Below are 25,936 nucleotides of genomic sequence, written 5' to 3' on the forward strand. Positions count from 1 at the left end.
GGCTGTCAATTAGTGTAGGGGTCTTTCTGTATTGACAGAACTGATTTTTTACTGTACAGCATTTATCTGCTGAGAGATTAAATGTATTCTCAGGGTTATCTCTTATATTTAAATGTATTTGCTCACTTGGAACAGTTGCATTTTTCATATTGTATTGGCTAATGCATACAATTACGTTTCCTGTTTTGAGGTTGTCAGTGCTGCAGACAAGACCCTGTGGAAATCAAGGCATCCATTTTAAAAGTTGGGTTCAAGGCAGACTGATACACTGTAGAAACTGTGGAACTTTAAACGGTGGAATAGTTTATTAGATCATATTGAGGTCATAGTCTTAGTTTCAGAAGACAGAGTGTGCATGGGAGCACTGTGAGGTCAAGAAGCATCTACAGGTCATGATTAGTATTTGGGAAACTTTAGCGTGTTGTTACCTACTCATAGGTGACTGTGGCTCTCACTTAAGGCTAATGGTTGATCTGTAGTAGGGGTTTATCTGCTGCCTTTTGTAGCTAAGTCATAGTCCTCTAGCTCAAATTAAAATGGTTCAGAGTTTTGTGCGTGTTGTTTAAATGGGAAGTTCCAAGTCACAACTTTGCTATTGGTCTAAGTAAACACAGCTGCATCAAAATTATCAGACTTGCCTGTGCAGGGAGCTGCCTATATGGTTCCTGTAATTCACACTGCTGTGCTTAGAGAGTAGTTTCATCATGTTAACCTTTAGCTTGCAGGTACTAGTTAGAAACAATCCATAACACTGTGTGTTCTCCCCTGATAAAGGTGCTTAGTGTCTTCTTGTGGGGATTCTTCAAGGACCGTACAAAATATAGCATTACCGTACCTCCTGTACCACCTGTGCAGATGCAGAGAATCATGTTAAAATACCTGCGGTTTGCCCCAGACAACTTGGCAGGGGAGGTCCAAAAGCCTTGATGCCCTTAGTAAACCCACTGGTCAGTTCATGTTCTTGGTTACAGTTTGAAATGTTGCATAAAGGGTTTATTGTCAAGCATAAAACCAATACTGAACTCAAGATGAAAGAGGATTGATAAAACCAATTATTTTCTAATCCCTGAATGTGTGCAGTAGTTAAGGATGTTGTAGTTATTAGCACTTTAAATACACTGATGAAAATACTGTCTACAAGATGTACCTTGCCACTGGACAGCTAAACTAGCAGAGTGGGAAAATAGCTGTCTACTCAGTGCTTCAGTAACACTTTCTGCCCAGGAGTGTGTGCGTGTTTTTAAGTTGAAAATTTTAGTGTAACAAAAAGTCTCAGCTTTCTGTACAAAATTTCTATACAAAATTCGGCCTGGAGCGTATTCTCTCTGTAGCCAAGTTATCAAGCCCTTGAACTCTTACTTTTTAAGTGGGAAAATATGATAGACTTCTAACAGTATAGCAGATCCATTGTAATAAAAAGCATTTCATTAGCTTCAAATTTCTTTGCACAACGAATAGCAATTTAAATTTAATGAAACACTTAAACTTTATTGATGTGTGGATGAAATTACAGTGTTGGACTTGTTCAGCAGTTGAAGTAATCCAAAATTATTAAAAGCCTTTACTTTGAACTGTGAAAAATCTTAAGCTTTCCAGTTATTGTGGGTCACTCCTGAGTCCAGATAGCTTCCAAATGTTAATTTTGGACTTGAACAATTTTTAAAGATCTATTATTCAGGTCATGCAAAGACATTCTTCATTTCAAATCCCTGCCTTTTTCAAAACGCTGTAGGGATTCAGTGAAACTTGGAAGTGAAAAACTATGAAAGAGTAACATTAGAAGCCAGTGCAAGTTCTCACCTTCACTCTAATAAATAGGATAAATGTGCGATCTCACTGAGTACAGTATTTGCCTCGCAACAATTTTAATCTCATTTTTTCTTTTTCCTAGCAAAGTAAGAAGGCAGTAAGGGGTGGGTTTTTTTTTTTTTGTTTTGGTTCAATTGTTGGTTTGCTTGTTGTTTGGTTGGTTGGTTTGGGTTTCTATTTTTTTACTGCAGTAACATCTCTAAAAGCTGCTGTGGTCTGGTTCCAACTCACTGCTTATTTAAACAGACAGATAAATAAAATTCTACATGAAATTCAGTTTATGGCATTTTTTGCCATAAATTTAAGGTATACTCTTGTGAGTATTGTTGATTTGCTGATCTACATGCATTTGACTGCAGTACATGGTGCAGTTTTAAATGTGTACATTGGTAGAAGTGAGGACTGGCTGAAAGTCAAAATGATGACTACCTCTTCAAGGTCATCGCAAGTTACCAAGTCTGTGAAAAAGAAACTAGATTTTACCATAGAACTCAAATTTGAGAATTTGGTGAAATGAAGCAGAGCATGACCTCCTACTACATCTTCCAAGGAATCCACCGCATCTGTAACCAAGGTCCCCTTCTTCGGTCAGATCTTTCCCATGACTTGATACTTTCACCATGCCTACAAAATACTGCTACCTATTAGTGTTTGCTTGTAAGCTAATACCCTGGCTTTGATTTGGTTGCTAATTTGCTGAATTTAGTTACTAAGGACAAATAAAAATTCTGTGTATCCACAAATGGTACACAAAGCAATTTGGAAGAAAGTATGTAAAAATATTAACAACCAGTCCTGTGGTTTCTTTCGGCGTGGTGCCTGCTTGCATTTTTTGAGTTAAGAACATTCACAGACCTTTGCAGAATCAGGTTCCAAAAGTATTGCGGTTTTTATATTATATCTGTGCAGCCTGCTTACCATTGTACTTCTGATATAATTCAATAGAAATAGCAACTTTAAAAAAAAAAAATCATCGTACTAACAAAACTATATCGTAAAAGACAGGAAAATTGTGTATCTTATTGCTGCTAGTAATCTTTTTGCTCAAAGCACCACTTTTAAAGTTTCTTAAAAAGAAAAAAAAATCTCTTTTAAAAAGTCCATACTCTACTTCCTTTTGCCGTGTTAGCCTTTTCTTTTACTTACCAACGTATATCTGTCTTAAGTCACTGTAATAAATGCAGGATGTGTTTCACTGGTTAACTATTTTTCTATAGCTTGAAGGTTAGACAGATGCAGGACATAACTGGACACTAAAATTATTACTGTCTGTATTGTTCCAAATACTTTTTTTGTGAAATTGGTCTCTCTTGGATCAGTTGGCTTCAGTTTTCTCATTTCTTATAATAATAATATTTGAGTGACAACCAAAGTAAATTCATAAACATAGTATATCTCTAAGCCCATTCTTCATTTATGAAATTGCTGTCATTTTGCATATGACAGGCTATTATTACAGTACCAGTGACTTCAGGAATTATGAGAAGAACACACAGTTTCCTGAGTGAGCCTGTGTTTTGAAAGGTTTTCATAATTTTAGGTTTTATAAAATCATGAAAGGACACCTTCAGGGTGCCTTAAAAATGATGTGTTTGAAAGAAATAAATGAGTATTCTTGCAGACTATGCTTGGTTTGTGTTAATGAAAGGAAATATTGCTTGAGACTTTTGGATTCAACTGTTCTCAGTTTTGATAGAGATGTTGATTTTTAGTATACCTTACAATTAAAGAAGTGACTTGCTTTTCCCATTGAATTGGTCATTCTGTATCTTTGTGGTGCATATAGCTACCCTCTTTTATCTGTGAAACAAATCTCTTAAAATTTATGCTTCTTGCCATTACATAAATCCTCCTGTATTGGGGTATCTGGGGGCAGTGTGAAGGGGTTAGTCTGTGTTGCTGACTTCGATCCCCGCTGACACCACTGGACGTGTGACTGGGCATTATTAACCTACGCATCTGTAAAGTGAGAGAAGTGCCTGGGATTGGCAAGGACCACCAAATATGATGAGTTATCACACTCAGGCTTTTGGAAGTCTATGTCAAAATTGTGAAGGGATACAATTTGTTTCTTTTTTCCTAAGTGGCTCACTTGTGAAGAATTTGGAATGCTTTAGGTAAATGACAAACAGTACTGGAAATTATATGAGTACTAGGCTTCAGAAGAACGTAGGTATTAGTTTTACAAGATGATGATACTCTAGTATGTCCACCACCCACCAGCTGCTCTGTTCCACAGTTTCTCTATTTTTCTGAAATCTGAAAAAAAAAAACCCAGAGCTTTTAAGCAGCAGAGCAGTTTCTTGGTCAGCATGCTCTAACTTCATTTTATGAGAAAACTGTTGATGCAGATGGCTTTTTTGAAAATATGTCCAATATATATCAAATATTTTTTTATATACTAAGCAGTCTGTCCCCTCTTACGTGCAATGTTGTGTCTTGCCTCAGTGTTTCTCTTGCTCACAGGCGCTGGAAACTTAAGAATGTTCTGCAGCCAAAAAACAGCCATTAAGTTCCCACTCTGCGAAGTATCCTGGATATACACAGAAGGATCTCAGTCCTGCCTTACAAACTGCTAAAATCAGTGGGAACCTAGTCATACCAGGGACGTGTGACCTGTTGATTTTTCAACACCTTACATGTTAGTTATTAACACTCTCTGCTTTATCAAAAGAAAATCCTTCAGCATTAAAATTGTTCTTTGTGGAAACTTAGTGATAATAGAACTTATATACATAATGCTATGACTATTATATGCTGAAAATGATGGGGGGCAGAAAGAGAGAATTTTTAACAAATTTAAGAAATTTTCCTTGGTGAGAATGAAGCAGTATTTGCTTAGGAGAAGCCATCCTACAGCTAATGGATTGCTGGGAGAAAAAGTTCAGGTAGTACTGAGGCATGCTTGGATGTGTTCATTTTCAAGTCAAGAAGGAGGGTTTGTTACATCTAAGAATCTCGCACATAAATTTCATTCTGCAGAATCTGTTTTTCCCACTCAGGGAGAACAATGGTTTTGTTTTGGATAGTATATATTATGTTGTAGTTGGGTGAAATGTCTTTTCCTGTAGTGCAATTTTTTTTCATCTACCTCAAACCAGCTACTTTAAATATCTGAGAGTTGTGATTATTTGATACTGTTGGGATTCCCCTTAAGTCAAACATATATAGCCACTTAAATTCAATCAAAAAAAAAAAAGACTCAACAGCTCCAACACTGTTAATGCTGAAGTAGAAACGGTAAGATTTTTTTTAAGTGCTGCTAAATGTGTAGGGCAGCACACTGTTGGCTGCGAAATGTTTGTGTTCTTATTCTGTCTCAAGTTTGTGTTCATGGGTTACAGCCACACGCTGATGTGCATGTAGAGCACTGCTTAATGGCTGTAACTGCCAGACAATGTTGTTAATACTTAAATGACAGCAACAAAAAGGCAAGTTTCTATGGGTCATATATCTCAAGTACTGGGCTCAGCTAGGGGTCATTGATGCATTTGTTTACAAGTGGTAATTTGGGTGAGCTGATACCTGTGTACGCTTAGATGAAGAGGTATGGATGGCCGTAAGCTCCGACGTAGGTGGTTTTTTTACATTAGTGTATAGGCTTTTGGTTTGATTCAGAGGGGTTTGGTTTTTTTCCTTTTGCCATTTACATTTCTTGTTAACAGATTAACGGGTTGAAATTTGGCTTATTCTGCCATAATTCAAGTAATTTGAGAGTCTTTATGGTTCAATTCTCAGTATGGTATGCAGCATCCTTTGCCATGACCTTCAGGTCTGGGTTGGTAAAAGGCCCTTTACACTTTCTGTTACTGTGTTTGATGGAAGAAATTAAAGTAAATCCATCTCTTAACAAAACTCTCCTGGTAAAATGCATGCATATCAAACTGGCCTTCAGCTACTTGCACATCTTTTAAGTATTAGATGCTAGCAAACATCTCTTCTTCCCAAGTGAAGCACTATTGGGCTTCGCATTTCCTGTTGTATTCTTTGGCCTTTACAGGTTCTGCTCCTTATCTTCTTAATGATAAAGCTGATTATATTCTGTCCCAAGAAGCAGTGGATTTTAATGTGTGTGGTAAGGATCAGGAAGCGGCAAGTATTTGGATTGCAGACTTCTTCAGCTGTCCCTCAGACCCTTCTGGCAGGTTTGATGGAGTAGCAGAAAGTTGAAAACAGCCTCAGCAGCTTCTTCTTTAAAGACATCTTAGTTTGGGCTATGCACAAGGGCACAGAATCAGTATTATTGTCTTTTGGTGTTCTCCTCTTGTAGACTAAAATTCATGCACAGACAAAAGTATTAATCACAGTACTGGCAGTTTTTAGAGCTCTTGCTACTCCAAGCCAGCTGAAACACAGAAACTTTCAGGTTCTTTGAACATCATGACATAATTTCTATTGCTTGAATTAAAATAGTTCAAAAACTACAAGTAACGTAAGTCTTGAAAGCCTTCATGTTTAATGTTTTTGGAAAGTAGTTTTGTGGCTAATTGTGTCAAGTCCTTCAAGTGACATTCAGTGTTATGGCTGAAAATACGAGCAAGGCAACTAATTCAAAGATGTAGCACTCTGGCCTTCAGATCTCAAACTATTTAGCTAGGTTCTGACTCTCACCAATCAGGCTCTGTCCTCCCTTGCTTCAGAACTGCGCTTTGTAAAAGCCCTTTCCCAGATAGATTACCAGTAATTTCTTCATTAAATTTCAATTATCGATAGGTATTTTTTTAGGTCGCTATTACTTCTTATGACTTTTTCCTCTGATTCCTAAGGTGCTGTATACTTATAATTACCATGAGCTATGCAGAGAAGAATTTCAGGGAAACATTAATCTGATTCACAGTTTAATTAGTATGGAGCTAGTAAGAACAATAGATTTATCAAAACATTTTCAGTTTTACCAAGAAAGACCTGCTAATGAGCTATTTATAGCACACTTGTATCTATTTTTGTCAGTAGTCTAAGGACTGACTTAGGACAAACGGGTTAAAAAACAGGAAATGTGGTTAAACAAGTGGGTAATCTCTCCAGAGAGTTTCCAGTTTGCCTACACGTTCACATTTTCTTCTGAATGTAGTCTCAAAACAACACTAAGTACAGTACCTTGAAATCCATCTCCGTTTAAAGGAGGGAATGTTTCCAGCAATAGCAGGAAGTGGCCTAGAGAAAAGTTTTACATTCTTGGTTAAATTCAAATGAGGTTCTGGAGTCACTGTCTGTAAGTGGGTTTTTTCTGCTTTAATAACATTGGAGCAGTTGTATGACATTTCAGTTGGTTCAGGTGTATCATGTGAATCCATAAAAGTCTGTGAACGCTGTAATTGTATGTTCAGTTCTAGATTAGTTTTAAGGAATTACTTTCCTCCGACTTTACCCTTTCTTTTACATGGGGCCATGTTTATTTGTTAATATACTATGCACATATTTTTTTTTTTATATGTATAATCATGTTTGGAGGTAGTAAAGATAGTGTTATTAATCAGACTGCTTAAATCTTACTGTGAAGTAAGGAATTTACTGAACATGATGATGTCCATTTAATTCTCTAAGAGGTGGTGTCCATATTTCTTTGGGCAAAGCAGAAGCAATAACTAAGTGAAAGCCATTCTTCACACTGCTCGTTATTTGGGTTTTGACAGCTACTAATTATTAGCTTTTTTAAAAATCAATTTGAAAATGCTTTGTGAGTCAAAATGAGGAGGGAATTTAATAAATAAGTAAAGCAGCTTAAGTGGTAGTAAAGGTGATGACCTAGTGGAGTAGTTCTATTTTTTAGAGCTACTGCCAGATATAAGTGTTCTGCTCTTAGCATCCTACAAACAGTTTTCTAAAAAAGTTTTTATCCAGTGCAAACAACAAAGCGTGATAGCAAATACATTTTTAGTAATTAGGAAGAAACAAACAGGCTTGTCTAGCTACCTTAATTTAGAAAACAGGCCACTGGTAGTACCGGTATTTGAAGCTGATTTCCTATCAACAGTCTTTGAAGGGAGAAACCTGCGTGCTATTGTGAAGAGTAGAGGTGAACTGCTTTGTTATGTCCATGGGGAAATTCCAAGTCACATCTCTACTTTTTTTTTTAACGTTGTTTTTTTTTTTAAACATCTGTGGGGTGTCAGGTTAGATGATATCACTGTGTGGGTGGGGACACTTCGGTAAAATAGCATGACATACTCATGTACCAGTGCTGTAGTTCATGAAAGGCTTGTGTCTGCAAACAAGTTAGGTTTCTGTCTATTCCACAGTTAGGAGACTATCTTGAAAGGTATAGGCTTCTTGGAAATTAAAAGACTATTTTCTAAATGAGATATTGCCTTCACTGTAGTAATTGGAAATAGTGGCTAGCTTTTTAAAATTATTTTTCAGAAACATTAAATAATTTAGGGCATTTTCTAATGAGCCAAATATAGTTTGTTGTTCTAGAAACATACAAAGTTTTCATTCTTAATGGAATTTTAATTATTTCAGTTAATACCTACATTTGAATTATACTGTCAATCACCTTAAATTTTCCCTGGTTATAAATGTTAGATTTCTAAATAGTTTTGGGGGACACCACCTTGATTCAAATGCATTTCATGTAGCCTCAGACATGCTCTTGGTCCGCATGGGTAGCAGATGCCATCTTCTTCTTTCATGTCATCCTGGGCGCTTAATTCTAAATCCAAATTGCTTGTATTTTTTTTTTCCCCCAAATCCAAGTTAAGTGCTCTGAAGGAGTCAATAAATACATTTGTTCCAAATAGCTTCATAATACCAGCATAATGTAAAACAATTTTTGCTATACATACTTCATAGTTCTGTAGCCTAAGTCTCTGAAATATTTTGCATGTAAGGTATATTATAAATCATGTTATTTGGAATGCTGCATACTAAAAATAATTTAATTTTCAGTTTTAGTCTGTGCTGCCTCTTGTTCATTTCTTGGGGATAACATAGTTGATAGAGCTTCGTCATGCTTTGGGAGGTGTCAGGCAGTCATCCATAGGTATGGGAAGCCTAGAGCTATTCTGTAGATCTCTTAAATTAAAATTTGTGTACCAAGGTGTGTCTACGCAGATTTATTTATTTTTTTAATTCTTCTAGCAACTTCTGTATGCAGACAGCGCTGACTACTCTGCTGACCTGCTGCGACCTCAGACAGCGTTTCACTTTTTAGTGCCTCTTTCCCCTCCCACCCATTCTGTCTTACCTGTTTGTATTTTTAGTTTTCAAAAAGATATTACTTGATTTTAGTCGGAAGTTACGGGTTAGGTTAGACTGAAAAGTGAAATTCTGTGGTATGTGTTGGGCAGTTGGGCAACTTGGCTTGTCAGGAGGCATCCATCTAACCTTGAAATCCCCAAGTAGACTGCACAGGGCAGGACGGTGCTCGCTTGGTGTACTGCATAGCACAGTCTGCCTTTCCAAGAGCTGCCGAAATACAGATAATAGGCTGCCATCCCACAGCTAGCCTATAGTACTGCTTTTGTAACATGAGCTTTGTGGAGGAAAAAATGTCCTGACCACACTGGAAATCATGCTAGAATAATTGTAGTTAAAGCGGTTGTTAAATATTGCTCTCTCTTCAGCTGTGATGCAGCCAGAACCTAGAGGAAATTCAACAGTTAAAATCAGACTGTTTAAAGAAGTTACATGGCTTTGTGGATACCATTCATTAGTTTCTTTTTTAATGTGCACTACACAGCACTGATTAACGACTTGCAGTAGATGTGTGCAGGGTTTTTTTCCAGCAGTTTCATATAGCAGATTAAAACCTTAGAGAAGACCTGCAGGAGCTTAACTGACATACAGTTCAAAACACTTTGTGTGTCACTTGCTGTCAAGTTTGGTACTATATATCTGAAGCTTGGAGATGAACATTTCCAATATCGATTCAGTTAAATCTGGCAATGGGTGTAATGTAATTGTAAAGAATCTGTATTAAATAATTTAGAAAGCAGGTGCCTTCCTTAGAGCAGTTGAAATCATAATTTTTTTCCATTTATCCTCCTCTATGCGTTATTATTCCCAAATTCTTTATCAGCATAAACAAACAAGACGTCCAGGAACAGTCAAGTATCAGTACTGTGCAGCTAGGTACGAAAAATATTAATCTCTTTGGATCGCCAAATTCTGTTTGTTGTTATTTTTGAGGAAAGTTTTTATTAAAAAGTAATCAGGCAAAAAAAAAAGTTTTCGGACTGATTGACTGTTACTGGCATAATTCACCACACAGAACAATAAGTTGTAAAAATATTGCCTACAATTGGATGAGTTTAAAACTTGAAATTTCAGACTCCCAGGCATCAATTTTCCTAGCTCTACCAAGTCATGTTCAAGCCTCAAGGCCAACAAATTTAGTGCTAAAATTGGTGGCTCTGTGCCTACCCGAGACTCATTTGTGTTTCAGACCCTCAGAGCTTAGGTTTCTAATAAGTCAGTCAACTCAGTCTTGAAACAGGCCTGGTAGCTTGGTCAACATACAAAGAACCATTTGTTCCTTTTTGGTGAATCCTTCTCTCACTTTGCTTTTCGGGGGGGGGGGGGAAGCCAGAACTGAGTGACAGCTGTCAAACTGTAGAACTTCCTATGGATGGCTTTTCTAACTCTTCCACAGAAGAGCAGCAGCTTTTAATATTCCTGCCCGATTTTTATTTGACTGTGAATTTGCCTCAGAACTTTTTTTCTTTTGATGCTTCATAGCCTCTTATCCTCATGTCTGGTGTGGTTTACTGCCGACGAGCAGAAGGTACCTGCTGACACCACCTACTTTTTCTAAACAGTTACGTGCTTTTATCTTCCCCTCCTCCTTTTTGCACAACAGGCAAGCTGAAAGGCTTTGTTCAGCGAGAGGCAGCAGCAAGGTTAGCTTCCCAGTTATCCATCTCAAAAGAGGTTCCAATCTCACAAGAGTTAAAGTACGTCGAACCCAAGCTGCCTGGGTTAAAATTTCCTGTGTGTTTCAGTTGTCCTAGCTGAACTTCAGTTCATTCTTTGAACTCTTGAGTCTGCGAAAGGTGTAAAAACGTTTGATGCTCATATCCTCTCTATCAAGTTACTCTAGAAGGACTGGGAACATTTGAAGACCTGTGTTGGCTTCTGGCACAGAAGCAGCATCCTGATGAGTTCAGTTTTACCGTGTGTGCAACTCCTGCTCTATTTGTTCATGCAAGTTTTTGTAGCCTCTTTTGTCTTAAAATTACACATATGGTATTGCAGTTCCAGCTTTTGCTTTGCTTATTCAGTCACTTTGGAGGTTTCATAGTAGAATGCTGTCATCTAAGTACTTGGGGGAAACGTAGCTCTGAGAACTACATGTGGGACAACTGGTAGCACTGCGCCATCTGAAGACTCCTGCATTGGCAAGCTAGAAGTTTAGTTTCTGTTACTCCTCAGAACCACAAATCTTTTTCCCTTCCGCTTTTCCCATAGTTCACACAGTCATCCTTGCTACAGCTTTATGGTATTGTTAAAATTGCCTGTAAATGTAGACTTTCTGACAGATTTAGTTTGTTAAAAAAAAAAAAAGGTGATGTAAACTGGAGATTAAATTTAATGGATAATCTTGTTAGATGTTTCACCAGTAAAAAGTACAGTGGAGGGCCCAAAATTGGAAGGTGCTATTTTAAAGTTTGTCAGCCATTGTGGTAGTTGATGGCTGAAACTGTCCTTCATTGTTATGCCTTAAGTCTTCCCATCCATTTTTCTTTAGAGCAGTACTGGGGCTTTGTTAGTGGCAGCTAGAATTCCAGCAAGTCAGAGTCTTCGGTGTTAAGAATAGAGTGGGAGTGGAATGCATTTATGCTGTAACAGAATAATAACACTTTCCTGAGAGAAATTGCAAGGGTTTGTTGAGGCTTTCTTTAACACATTTCTGTCAGAAGCTATGGAAAGGCATTGTATTTGTGCTTCAATATGCTAAATAAGAGGTATTTTAGACTTAAGAATCTTATGTTTCACTTGATTAGCCTAATAGGTGCAACCTACAGTTACGTGGTGCATTAGCTTTCAGTGCTGTATAATAGGACTGGCAGCATGGTATCCCAAAAACTGTAATTGCGTGGGCTGCTGAACAGTTGTAGAGAAAGCTGCACAAAAATTCTATTCTAGACAATTTTTTCATTTTTAAATGAATTTCACAACAAATTCACAGTTGGATGCCACTGCTTGTATTTCCAGTGAATCATACTCCAGAAAAGTAATACTTCAACAAAGCCTGCCACAAACAGTGCAGTGATATAAAACAGAAACTGGATATTTTTTAATTGTAATTTTTCAAAATATAGTACAGTTGTTAACTATGCCTGCAGGTCCTGACATTCAGATATGTTTGGCTTTGTCTCAACATGCAAAAATGAAAATCCTTCACAAATAAGAAAAAAAGAAGGGCTGGGGGGAAATACCCTTTTTACTTATGCTCTCTTCATGATAGGAAACTGACTCCCTGACAGCAATGGTTGTCACAACACCGCATGTTTAATAGCATAGTCAGAGCAAACCTGTTACACAGTTACCTTTAATTTCCAGCCTAAGTTTACTGATGGTCAATTCATTTATACCTTCCTTTCTTGTGCCGCTATTGTTTTTCAGCTTAGCTAGTTCTCCCTTCTCCCCCTGTCTGGTTCCACTTACTGGCATTTTTGGAGTGCAGTTGCATTTTCTTTCCATCTTTGGTTTGTTTAGCTTACCAAGACAAGGTCTTTTAGACTATTAGATGCTGCAATTAAGGCAACTACAGTTTCATATACATGGACTGTCTCTAAACTGCATAGCTTTGAACAGTTTGTGCTGAATTATCTGCTCTTAAGTTGCAAAACCTGTCTAAGAAACTGAGGAAATACTTGAGCTTGTGCTGAGCCCCCTGAGCCTGCAGTCATAGCAGGACTGGACCCGCTATGAAAGGTCAGGAACACCTAATTAGTGCTACTGGGATTGCAAGAAATAATCTCCTTTAAGCGCTCAGTTCACCCATTTGTCCTCGTACGTGGTACAAGGATGCAAGATAAAATATGTCTGCTTATGCCCTTTTGCTGAGGTTTAAGTTAACAATTTTGTCGTACAGCTGGGATGGGCTAGCAATATGCGATACTGTCACTTCATTTTTACCATAGGTTCCATCTCAATTCCATTTAGCCAATTCATTCTGAATTCTTCATTAGAAGACACAAATGACCATTTTATCTCTTAGCTGTGCACCACCAGACAATGGTATTTAACACGTGGTGCTAATGTTGCTGACATTAGTATTTCATGCTTGTAGAAATTAACGGTACCTGGTTACGGTAACTCAGTGACTGACTCTTTAAGAAATATGTTATGGAAGGTTTCCACAGACATAGTTGACAGGCAACTTTTACTAGCACAGTCAAAAGTTGTTTAATTTGGGTTCTCTCAGCAGCAGCAGACAGAATTAGCAGCTCCTATCTTGAGCCAAGTTGCATGAACGCATGAGAAGAGGCACACTACCTCGGGAGCTTAGGTGGGATGGGTGAGAAACAAGGATTCTTCCTTGGAACCACCTCGCCTTATTACACGACCCACCTGCTTTGGTCTCTATACGTTCCAGCTTTTCACTCGCCTCCTTGATAACACTTCTTCTCAGCTCAGCCAGCTGGCCTCCTCTCTGCAGGACACACACCTGCCCTCTCTGCTTGACGTAGCAGCCCCCTCTCTGTACTTCCATTATGGCTCCCCAGCTGCACCAGGGCTTGAGTGAGATGCTTCATTAGAGAACAGTCAGTTGGGGCAAAGAAATGCTGCTTAGTTCACGAGTGAAATTTTGACTGACTAATGAACGTGCTCTGGCAGTGCTCAGGTATCCATAGAGAAGGGAGACCATCAGAGTCTTAATCTTGCACGGCATTTGTGCAGAAGTAAAAACACACAGTTTCCACATGAAAGATCCTACTGTCACAAGACGAGGCCGGTAGGCAGCCGAAAGCTGAATACCACATGGGTTTGCAGACCAAAATCAACACTTTGCACCCTGAGGTTAACTGCAAACCAGCTCCCAAATTCGCCCTGTACCTCTTGATGTGATTTGCATACCACCGTTCGGTGCCTGGTCAAGTTGTATTTGCTTGTGGGATGTGAGACAAATTTTGTCCTCTGTGCTATGAAGCCTGCAGAGGATTTAAACTGGGGCAGAGTGAAGTAGAAGAAGGAAAACAGTAGAAGAGGAAAAAGGAAGGGGGTGTTGCATTTCCACATATACCTGTGATCTTTTGGTGTGGTTCAAGTAGAGTGTGAGGCATTCTTACTTTGTTTTGCAAGTTACAGGGGAGGAGAAAAAAAAGTCAAATTTCTGGTATTGCTCTATTCCTCCCTCCCTTCCTTCCTTGTCGTAAAAAATCACTAATATAATGAGAAATTATAAGCTTGCAACCTAGTATACTATGCTGTTTGACTTGTCCTTGGTTTAGTTTAAATGGAAACAGTGAGATTTTTCAAGGAAAAGACTAAAGCTAGCTAGAAAAGGCATTAGAGATGTTTTGGAATGTGTGAGGAAAGGCTGGTATTTTTCTTTACCTTTTTCAGTTATTTGCATCTCTTCCAGAGCGAAAATAGAACATTCCTTCTGAAAAGGTATCGATTCTCTTGTATGTTCAGAAACCGAACTGCTTTTAGTGAGAGCAGTGAAATCTTCTTTGATGCTTGCCTCTTTGCTACGAACTTTTGAAACAGAGACTGTCCTGATACATGGGCCTGGGTGCAGAGCTCAGCTACATCGTGATTGCACCTTGGAACAAGAGTCACTGTTCAACATCTTTCCTTCTGCTTTCCCCCAAGCACCCTCGTTTCCAACAGGAGACCCGTGATGCCCTCCAGGAAGCACCCTCCACTCTAAACTCTAGGCTGCATCACGTTGCACAGTGTAGATGCAGGCGATGAAAGTGTTTGCACCTCATGCAAGGGGGGTCCTGTCATCCTTTTGTCCTACTCTTATAAAATGTTTGTCCATAATTTTCTAAGTAAGAAAGAATAAGTGTCTCCTTTTTAGATCGTGAGGCAACTTGTGGGACCAGTGGTTAAAAAAATGAGCACAACTGAGATGGCAGTTGTAAGACACGACTCTCTTCTCCCATAGATTAACTCATTTTGTTGATCTTGCATAACTCCCTTTAAAGCTGTTTTTCGTAGTAGGATTAAGTTGCTGCATCGGTGTTATCTGAGGAAAGGTGGAGCAAGTAAGATGAACTGATTAAAGGCTCACTTTGTAATTTTTATAACAGCAGCCTTAATCACATTGTGATCTCTGAGCTGTGTGGTCTCACCAGCTTTTGTCCATGATTCTGATCTTTTACTGTCAATTGAATATACCGAAGGGAGTGATGGGGTCATTGCGCTTTCTCTGATTCATGCTAGAATAATTGAAATCAGAAGTTGAAGTCATGTGGATCGGTAGCCCCCTCTCATTACTTTGTGTTGCACTTCCAACATTTATGCATACTTTGAGTTAAATGCTTTCTAATTTGCCTTTGCCTACAAAGTGAAGTGCCCAGAAAAGCAAATGGGGCAATTTTAGATTTTTGCCTGTTTTCGATCTTACACAACTGGAGTCCAGGTCTAGGAAGTTACTCCAGAATTACAGCAGCGCAGGGGACTAAGAGCCTGTCCTAACTAAAGCATACCCTGCTGGATGTGCTTCTGTTTAGAATTTCCTTTTTAATATCAATTGACAAGCATTTCATATGCTTGGTAAATAAAAATGCTTATTTGGCTTCTCCGCCCTCCCCACAAGGAAATTTCTACTAAGGCATGACATCTCCTATAAACTGCCATGAGTAATATCTTCTGAACTGCTTTCAGAGAAACAAGAGTCCTTGCTATTTCTATCTGTAATAATGATTTACAGTCAGAGAGGCTGATGAAGTAGTAAGAGCTTCTTGAAGACTGTTGTACAAACAGAAACCCTCGTCTTATCTGTTTCTTTAGAACTTACCGAGCTGTAGTGCATGTTCTGTGCCATGGCATGTGTATTCTAGCAAGACATCCAAAATTTATATTTTAATAATGCTAGATTTTTATTAAATTGCAAAGTTGGTGAAACTGGGTTGTCAAAGAAGAAGAATACTGAAACAGGAACCTGCTGGCTTTTTTAACCTTTTGCTGTAAGGAAATGTGCCTTTCTCCATTTGATTTGAAAAAGGAAATAGACTGGTGGTGTGGCTATGGAACTTTCTCTTCCTGCCTCTGATTGCAAAAGTGCTAGTAAAAGAATGAAAAGAAAAAGTACAGTATTGAACAGTAGAATATTATGGCTTTGTTGAGACATCAGAAAGAAAGTAATTAATTATCTTGTTTGTTTTGTTTCAGGTGTCAGAAACTATTTGAAAGAAGCATTAGTGAATATCATTGCTGTGCATGCAGAGGTGAGAAAAACTTCAGATTGTTTCGTGCTTACATTCATATGAATAATTTCAGTGTATTTTGCTTGGTAAATCCTGGCTTTCATCACCCCTGAAAATTGTAGCTCTGTTGAAGTGTCTGCATTATAGATGTAAGTGCTTTGGGTTAGGTTTAGCCAACCAAGTATGCAACCGCTAACTTTTTTAAGGGCAGAAGGAGATGAACAGTTCCTGTTTATCCTCAGTAACACTCCATTACGCCTTTTTGTTTCCACTATCTGATGAAGAGGAAAGCCAAAGTCTAAAGCTCAATTCTTCTCTTTTCATGCAGATTAAATACATATATATAGAGAGAGATACATAGATAGATATGATGCTCACTTTCTCTGATTAACTTTGTTTTCCACAACATATGAAAATGAGCTTGTGCTTCGCTTTGGAAGAAATGTTCAACATATGCCACTCGAAGTGAAAAGCAATATATGTCATTCTTGTATATAGGATAAAAAGTGGAAACCTAAACCCAGAAAGTTTTATAGCCTCTGTACAGCACAAATTGTGTTTTAAATACTTAGGTAGGTAATGGCTTATGATAGGGAGTGCATATTAAAATTAAAACATTATTCTTAAAATAATATGTTTGCAGAGCTGCAGTTATTTGGCTTTTTGTGATACTATGCAGGAATTTTCTATAGTCCTTTAAATTACAGCCTCTGTTCTACATACTCCTTCCTTCTAATCATCAAGAGTGTTACCAGATTACTATTGCTCCTGGTATAAGTATTGGTAGTAATATCACTCTTAACTTTCAAAATACCACAAGTATAGGTGCTCTACCTTTTCCATCTAATTAAAATCTGATGAGAATCACTTGAGGGTTTTGTTTATTTTATTCCTCCTTAAATTACAAGTGTCCATATAAATTAAAATATTTTCAGAAACTTTAAATACCGCTTGCAATATTTTTGGTTCAGTTTCAGTATTTACTTACAGCGGTTTTCACAGAGGCATTGCTGATTTTACAAAATGCTTCTGAATAAGGGAATAAGCAACACCAAAAATATATACCAACGTGACATTCATTTTCAATGTTGTTTTTCAGTGTAGTGGAAATTAATAAAAATGAAAATGAGAGGTTTTGCTTTAAAAAATCCAAAGGCATTTGTGACTTATTGAGCTAATCCTGTAAACATGCATACTCGTTAAAATGCTTCAGCAGAAAGGTGCACTGCCTTGCTGACTTCATTGAGACCGATACTGATTTTGGCCCAAATAGTGTTGCCTCATAAATATCTAGATGTGAAATATTACAGAAATATGAAAACGTGTGTCAAGATGAAACTCCCATTTCCACTGTTTTCTGGTGAAATTCTGTAAGCTGGGTCAGATTTAAGTTTAGTTAGCAAGGCTGCAAGTTTCTGTAGTTTGAAACAGCAAAAATTAACCATCAGCTGAACAGCGAGCATGGACTGAAGTAGAAAAAAAATTGTTTCTCTACCTGTGAATTCAAATTTAACTGAAATCAAACTAAGGGCTTCTTATTGCAAATTTGTGATGATTCACCATTGCTGAGAATTTTTTTTCCTGGATTCTGTATAGTAACTTCAAGAGTGCTCGTTGTGGGCACAAATACTCTCTTCTCAGTAGAAGATTTTTGGGTGTGTTCCTGGTATGTTTGTGTTGAATTGCTCAGCAATATTTGCTGCTAAATAAGATGACCCCTTCCCCAGTTGTTACTGGTGGGTTTTTTTCTTACCATACACCTAAGTATGTCGCTCACTTAGCTTTTGTGGGTCAAAACAATTAAAACAGCCTACGTGTTTGAATTGGCAATGATAACAGCTGATAGCTGACATATATGTGGTCAGTGTACTTAACCTATGGTGTAGACCTGCCTTTTGGAGCGGTCAGCTTGATGGGATCCCTGATACATAATTCATTTCTTAAATCACTGAAAACTGTAGGAATCTTGCATTCTTCCCCCCCCCCTTAATTTACTTTTACACACATGTATGAATATCTTCTGTCAATTACTACACTTCCTTGTCAGATATTAGATCTAAACTTCACATAAAGCAAAGGTATTCTAGCAAAAAATCATTCTGCTACTTAATTTTTTTCGATCATTTTCAAGCAGAAATCGGGGGTGGGAGGGAAGTGTTTAAAAAGTGTATACAGTTCATTTTCCTTCTTGCACTCCAGTCACATCATCTTCAGCTCCTTGTGTCATTTTCTCCCCCAGCCCCGTGCAGTTTTAGTGCAGCTTTATCATCACCTCTAAGTCTTGACACAAGTTTGGTCTGTCTAACCTATAATCTCACTTCCTCCTATATTCCAACCTCTTGGCCTGCATTTTCCCCAATTTTGTGTAGAAAAATCATACTTTTTTATTTATTTTTAAGTCACCAACAATTTCTCGCTTCCTTAAAGCTCCCTTTAAGGAAGATTGGTTTCTTCATGCTTTCCTTCAGGCATAGATCTAATGTTTAATTTTGTGGTGGTGTTGTGTTGCAGTTGCTATTCTGAACCTCAAAGGGAGTATCCAAGTATCACTTTAAAAAGTTGTACAAATAAGCAGTTAAAAAGATGGTCTTGATGCATGGAAAAAACAGTAAGGTGTGATGTTTTTGCCAGGGAACTAATAAATGGCAGCAGTGGAACAATCTAAATGAAAATCCATTACACCGCCATGCTCTCAAACCCTTTCAAAGACTTATCTCTGCCACAGAGCATAAAGACACTAGCTGTTTGGCAGTGGTCAAATATAAAGGACTCTAGAAGAAATAGCAAAGTACATGGGTAAAAAGTGGCTGAATGTGTAATTGGGTCAGTCAGTTGCACAACCCTGAATTAAAGATGCTATCTACAAAACAGCAGTCTGTACAACCACCTGACTCCCTGCATCCATCAGCCAAGAGCATGTATTTTGAAGTCTAGCTGCTTTTAGGCATTGCAAGAAAGTTGTCATTATCACATATCATATAGCTAACATTGCTATTAACAGGGGTGATTTGTCACAGCACAGGACAAGCATCAAAAGAAATCCTTCGTATTCCAGTTGCTTTGAAATTTTTTTGTCCACTGATAAAAATGAAGTGGTCCTTTGAAAGCGTTTAATGCTTTTTACCGAAATGTTACCATAGAAAATATTTCTGTTAATATAGGTATTATGCTCATGATTCTTCTTTTGTAAAAATCAGGTGTTTACCATTTCCAAAGACTTAGTTCCTCGGGTAATGTCAAGGGTTGTAGAAGCAGTCTCTGAAGAACTGAGTCGACTGATGCAGTGTGTCTCATCCTTCAGCAAAAATGGAGCTTTACAGGTACCTGAATACTTTGTACTGTCCAACATCTGAATCTAGAAAACTGAGAATAACAGACACATGTATAATCTGTGTATTTGTTGGATTTATTGTAGCAGTGAAAGCAATGAGATAAAAGGGATTAGTATACAACCTATTTCAGATTTATGGATGAATACCCTTTGGGATACTGGTTCTTGGGTTTGATTATATTTTAGTGTTGTCTTTGTGTCTGAGTGCACAGAAGGTTACCTGTATCCTATGAGATAAAAAGCATCGTAATGGTATCTGTTTGAAATGTCATTAAATACTGTCCTTGGCCTGTCATCAAAAAATTATTTTAAAAGGAAAAACAATTTTGTGATATTTTGAGGTTTAAAAATCTTGACAATATGATGCTGTAGGATCTTGTAAGTCTTTGCAAAACTGGTCACTTGTCTGTTATACTATTTCTACATTAGTACTTTGTTGCAGCATGGGTAGAACAGATACTCTTATACTGCCTTCTTCATTTATGGCTAGATTGGTAGTTGTACTTACTATTGGATAAGTTTTATAGGACTCTAAGAAAAAATCTTTTTAAAAAAGTTCCTTTGAGTCAGTGATTGGTATGGCTGTAACAGGCAAGAAGAGCAAACTCCCAGTTTTCATTGTACATGACAGGATTCTTGCATTATGATGGGAAAATAGTTATCCAATTGCAAGCCTTATTTTCCAGTTGCTGGTAGTAATTGCGTTGGACAGAGAATCAATGTAGGAAGATCACAGCCAAATAAGATTGACTGCCTATTTAAAACCAAATCAATGAATAGCAAGAAAGCTACCCGTATATCATTTTTCTTTGACTAGACAGCCCACCATATGAACTTGCTGCCTAAACCCATAACTGAAAGGATTTTCTCTCCCTTCTGTAAATTTGTCACTCATGGTCATTTTCTGTTCCTCTGAACATAAAAAATCCTGTCTGGCAGACAGCACCAGTGTGAGTGTGATCTGAGCCTGGTCTGACTGATCAAAAAATATCCATTCCTGAAGAGAAGCCTGAATCTGTATTCCCACATCCCATGACCCACAGTTTTGCAGGGTTTGCCCTTCCACCATGTTTATTTAGGCTGTGGTACTTGAGAATGTGACACTTCCCCATGGTACTGCTCCCTCCTAAGATGTAGGAAAGACTCCAGAATTTTATGTGTAGGACTTCAAAAAATCCAAGGCTGTTCAGCTTGGAGCACCATACAAAAAGAGGTGAAACATTCAGTGGTGAGAAGAGCATTTCTTATGAGTATAAAACTGGGGGGTGGCTATGTTGTATTTTGTGCCAGAAAGTTCTGGTACTAAAAAAGCATAAATCTCAGCTGGCTTCCTACCTAGGGGAGAGATGAGGGGAAGACCTAAAAGCCAAAGCCTTTCATTAGAACTCGGATTAGATGTCTGTGTTGCATTATAAAAAGTTTTGTTTTGGAAGATTAATGTCATATTAGTTGGGTCTAAATGTAGATCAGTTTCTGCAATGGCTAACTGGATTAAATTTTATCTTTATGATGAACAAGAATGGAATATGAATTTGGATGAAGTTCACTTCATATTTTTAAATGAAATTACTTAAAGTATTGATCACATGCAGAATATTTCTAGTTCATATAAAACCAGTCACGATAATGATTGCTTTTCAAACACTAAAGGGCGATCTATGAAATTTGTTTAATCTTTGAGTTCATTCTCCACAATAGTTTGCCTAGGTAAAAATCAATACCTAGACACACAGTACAGTGCAGGAGTAAAATCCCCAAGCTTGTGTGCCCACCAGGTGACAGACAAGAAGCAGAGGACAACCATTCTACTTCCTCATCTGATGGAAAAAAAATAAATTCAACAGGAAAACCAAGAATAAAATGTGTATTGACAGATTTTTGTACTGTTTTGTTTCCTTCCTCCCTGGCCAAGCTGTGCTGTGAGAAGTTAAGCTCACTGTATTTAATTTAAAAAAAAAAAAAAAAAAAAGACAAATTAAGGTAGCGTCCTTCTATCTTTCTATCACAGCACAGAAGAGATGGAACAGAATTGAAGATTTATTACTGTTACTGAGAGACAAGCCAATGTTTTTAGACTGCTACATAGTGACCATACAAACAGTTTGACTTGAATCAGAAGTATGAAATTGTTCATTTTTGCAGTCTCCTGACATAGCAGCATGGCAACCAAAAATACAGGAAACAAACTGTTAAAAGTCAAGGCTGCTTACACCTGCAGTGTGCAATAATATTTGCCTTTAAAAAAGATGAAGCTTTGGGATACTGGTATTCACTTGATGAAAGGACGTTGTGTCATTGTTTCAATGTTTGTATTTCTGTCTTTAGGCAAGACTTGAAATCTGTGCGTTGAGAGATACCGTGGCTATATACTTAACACCTGAAAGCAAGTAAGATGTGCTGTAATGTCTATCTTTTTCAATGTAATGGAATCCTTGGCTAACATGCAAAAGCACATGATATAAATTGAGGATTAAGAAATTTTGCTTCAAATAGAATATGTGATATACTAGGTAAATATACGAAAAACAGATTACTAGCAAGGTTTTGTCAGTTGAAAGAAACTCTTTTTTGTTTTTTTACTTGAATTTTTAGACACAAACTAGTTATTTGCCACTCAAAAAAAAAAAAAAGGTAAAACTTCTTAACAGCAGTACAGCTGCTGAGGAAAATTATGCTAAAACAAGACTAAAGCAGATGTGTTTGAGTCTTATCCAGTTTTTCACAGCAATCTCAAAGCACGCAGCAAAGGACCTGCCAGGCACATCAGAGAGGCTACGGAACCAGACACTGGCAGGATCCCCTTATACAGATGTGGAGAATTAGGGCTCTCCACAAGCTTGTACAATACCCTACTCCTTCTCCACACACCTAATCAGGGAAAGTGAATTCAGCTTCACACTGTCTCTTAGAATGAAAGCCTTCAAAAGGCTTTCAGCGATTTATCATTTCTCAGTGAGGTGCAAGACCAAAGATAAATAGTGTGGGACACACTCACACATTAATATAAAGGGAGAAAGAAAAGCATTAGCAGTATCAGTGGTTGATGCAGTCAAGGCACGTAAAAACAAATTATGATAGCTGTCAGCAGTTTTGAGTAAAGTTGATTGATTGAAATTTCTAGGTGATTATGTTGGGGATTGGATATGGGCAGGTTCATTCATTATTTTAATTACCTACACTTCTGTTAAGATTGGCGTTACATGTTCACACAGATGGCAATTTGGTCATCTTACCTAATCAACATTTTGTAGGAGACCTTGCAGGGCTTAAGGGCCTAATATGTCTTCACAGTGTCACAGATAGTGTCCTATGGTGTCACTGCATTCCATTTCAAAAGACTTGCTTCCCTGTTCTGAGTCTCTGATAGTGATGAAGACCTCTAAATGAAAACTACTTGGCACTGGCTCAAATTGGATAAAATGGAAGTGGTATTGTCTCTAATCAGCATAGGGGCAAAGCACGGTGAACCCTGGAAACTGGAGCTTCATAGATGCCTTTTTATTCCTGGACTTGCCACTAGTAGTAGTTGCCACAAGTCACCATATTAATCTTTTGCTGACAAGATTGTACCTATCTGTGCAGGTCCTGCATCGTTCCCTGCACTTCTGTTCCACATCTGTTGCCCAGAGAGGGGTGGAAACCCCATCTTTGGAGTTACTCAAAACTTGACTGGATAATGCCTCAAGAAACCTCCTCTAACCTCGAAGTTGGCCCTACTTTGAGAGGGAGGGTTGGACCTGAAGACCTCCAGAGGTCCCTTCCAACCTAAATTATTCTATGAACCTACGTTACCTCAATGCAAACCTACTGTAATTCTCTCTGTAGGCCCCCTTCTGTAGGGGAGAATGCAGTGACCTGTCTACGGAGCACAGAAGGCCAAAGTTAGTGTTTCATCTGTGCTTCTTACTCTGATGGTCACTTAGTTTGAGGCAGAAGGCAGGCTGGCAACTGTCTGTAATTCTTGAAGAGTCCAGGATGTCAACCACAGTCTTAAATCAGCTGCTGATTTAACATTTCCTGTTGATGTATGGTATACATCACATTAGGATTGTCAAGAGACCTGCTTGAACCCATGACCACTTTATGTTCAATTTGCACATGAATGTCAGGTCTCAAGTTAATATTTTGTTAATTTACTGAAATAAGAATGGATAAAATACAGCATATCTCCATGGAATTTATAGAGAGAAACTGTGAATGCTGAGACTTGTACCAGTGGAATATGAGTATTTTTGTTTTCCTTGCAGCTCAAGCTTTAAGCAAGCTTTGGAAGCCTTGCCTCAGCTCTCAAGTGGAACTGACAAAAAGTGAGTATAATGCACCGTCTTGTCTCTTTTCTGGTCTCTGGAGCCATTGCTTTTTACTCTTGTATCAGAACTTTGTCATAAGAGGGTTAACGTTCACTGTATTTGACCCTTCTGAATTACAGAGCAGAAGCCTCTTTGGCAGAGTTAAGAATAAGCTAAGTCCTTGTTCATCATGGCCTATTAAATTACACAGAAGAGCCAATGGCTTTGTGGCATATCCTTCTTGCCCATCATAGTCTTATCAGTTAAATGTAGCTTTGTATTTATTTTCTAATTTCTGTCTATTTTAGCCTTCCTTGTTAATCTTAAAGTTTCTATGAGGTTCGTTGTCTTGTCTTACTGAATTTAGCAGCAATAAAAAAATGGCCAAGGAACAAAGTCCAAGCTTTTGCCAGCTGATATATGGGGAACTCTCAAAACTGGCCTGTTTCATTTTGAAAACAAAGAAGAAGGGTCTGTGGTTCTTTCTTAACATCAGGAGGAGGAGTTTGGGTTCCTCCTTCCCCACCGTAGCAACCTTTGACAACCAAGCGGCTTTGCTGCATCCAACCTAGTATTTGGTAGTCTGTTTTACAAGCGTAGCTTAATAAAGAGCAGTACAGTAAAACTAGGATGGATTTGTAATGGGTATATTAGTGTAAGTATAGATGTTTTGAACTTGCGATTGGTATTATGGTACTTTCAGGAACTCAACTGCATCAAATCAGTTTGCGCTTAACAGTCACAATTTAGAATATTTTGTAGACACACGAAGAGACTGTTTGCGCAGCCCGTGGTCTGCGGACTGTGCCTTCTTCAGATGTCCTCTGCCTATTTATTCAAACCTACTCCTCACTAGCCACAAGAAGTCTAAAGATACCTCCTTGCCTTACTTAGCTCTTATGCTTTATTAAAGATAGGAATCAGTTTTGAGTAAGGAGAGTTCTTTCAACTCAGACTTTCCGAAACACCTGTAGAATTTTTTTTTTTCACTTAGTCACAAGCATTTGAGCTTCATGGGACAGATGAGAATCAAGAACTGCATCAATTTTACATCTGCCTCACAGTTCTAAGCCCTAGACAGTGCAAAACTTTTTCTGCTTCTCAGGTCGTTACACCACAATTGTCATCGTTCCAGGCAGCTCATTGTAATCTACACATATTTGTGTAAAATAACACATATTTGTGCATTGATTTAGAGCTGTTCATTTCTGTTCATTCACAGTTATTACTATGATATTAAATGATGAATGTGGACATAGTCATCTTCCAGAGGACCTGCCGAGGAAGCAGATACTGATTTTGTGGTTCAAGTTGTTGTTCTTGGGTTTGTTTGGGGTTTTTTAACATACAGCGTAATTTCTTCTGTTACTTGCTGTTCAATAATCACAGCTTGCCAAAAAGTTGAGGTGCTACATGTCTGCCCTACCTAGCTTGTTTCTGAAATAGAGCAAAAAGTTCGGAGAACACATTCTTCCCTAGAATATGGGAAAAATAAAACACACAGGCAAGACTGTAAAACTTCATAATGCATCTCCACTGTTACAATAAATATCTCCTACAACAGAGCCATCAACAGCATTGGTCCTACACCTGTAGTTTGTGGATTATAATAAATATTATCCACTGCACCAAGTACCTTCTTGGCAACTATGTAAATGTAAACGAACCATTGTTTTGCTCCATAATGAACTCATACATAGTTTGTTATCTATAAAGGACAAAAACACATGGTTGCCAGTGAACTAATGTTTCTCCTAGAACAGTCATACCATCTCTGATCTTTCAGCCATGATACTTAAGAGAAATCTATGAAATACCTTCCAAAGACAAGTTTGAGAACTGAAACTTGCAGGTCAGCTACACATGAAAAGCCATAGCCTTGATAAGGGATACGGGTTTTATGGTACATTGTCTGGCAGTTTCTGGATTTTCCTTACAGAATTATCTTATCATGCTCTCTACCAGTCCTTTTGTCACTGTGTTTTGCAAATATGTTTCTCTCAAGATGATGATCTTTATCTGGAAGGAAAGCCATATAAAGGGCTATTTTATCACCTTGATAAAACCTCTGTGGCTAAGTCCTCCTCTGGCCACAGATCATCCTGACACACTTGGTATACTTCTAATATCTGTAATATTCAGACATTTGAATAGATCCAATTTTAGGCCCTTTAAGCAGA

General features: G+C 38.0%; 1 protein-coding gene across 1 annotated transcript in view; it reads left to right on the forward strand.

Moving 5' to 3' along the window:
- Positions 1-25,936, forward strand: part of EXOC2 (exocyst complex component 2) — a 121,578-nt gene that overhangs the window by 94,118 nt on the left and 1,524 nt on the right. The window contains exons 23-26 of the mRNA XM_009326446.1: positions 16,102-16,157; positions 19,334-19,456; positions 21,793-21,854; positions 23,715-23,774. Of these exons, the coding sequence (XP_009324721.1) occupies positions 16,102-16,157; positions 19,334-19,456; positions 21,793-21,854; positions 23,715-23,774 (301 nt within the window). The remainder of the gene's footprint in view (positions 1-16,101; positions 16,158-19,333; positions 19,457-21,792; positions 21,855-23,714; positions 23,775-25,936) is intronic.

This window comes from Pygoscelis adeliae, unplaced genomic scaffold (genome assembly GCF_000699105.1).
Source record: "Pygoscelis adeliae isolate BGI_AS28 unplaced genomic scaffold, ASM69910v1 Scaffold186, whole genome shotgun sequence".
Taxonomy (NCBI): domain Eukaryota; kingdom Metazoa; phylum Chordata; class Aves; order Sphenisciformes; family Spheniscidae; genus Pygoscelis; species Pygoscelis adeliae.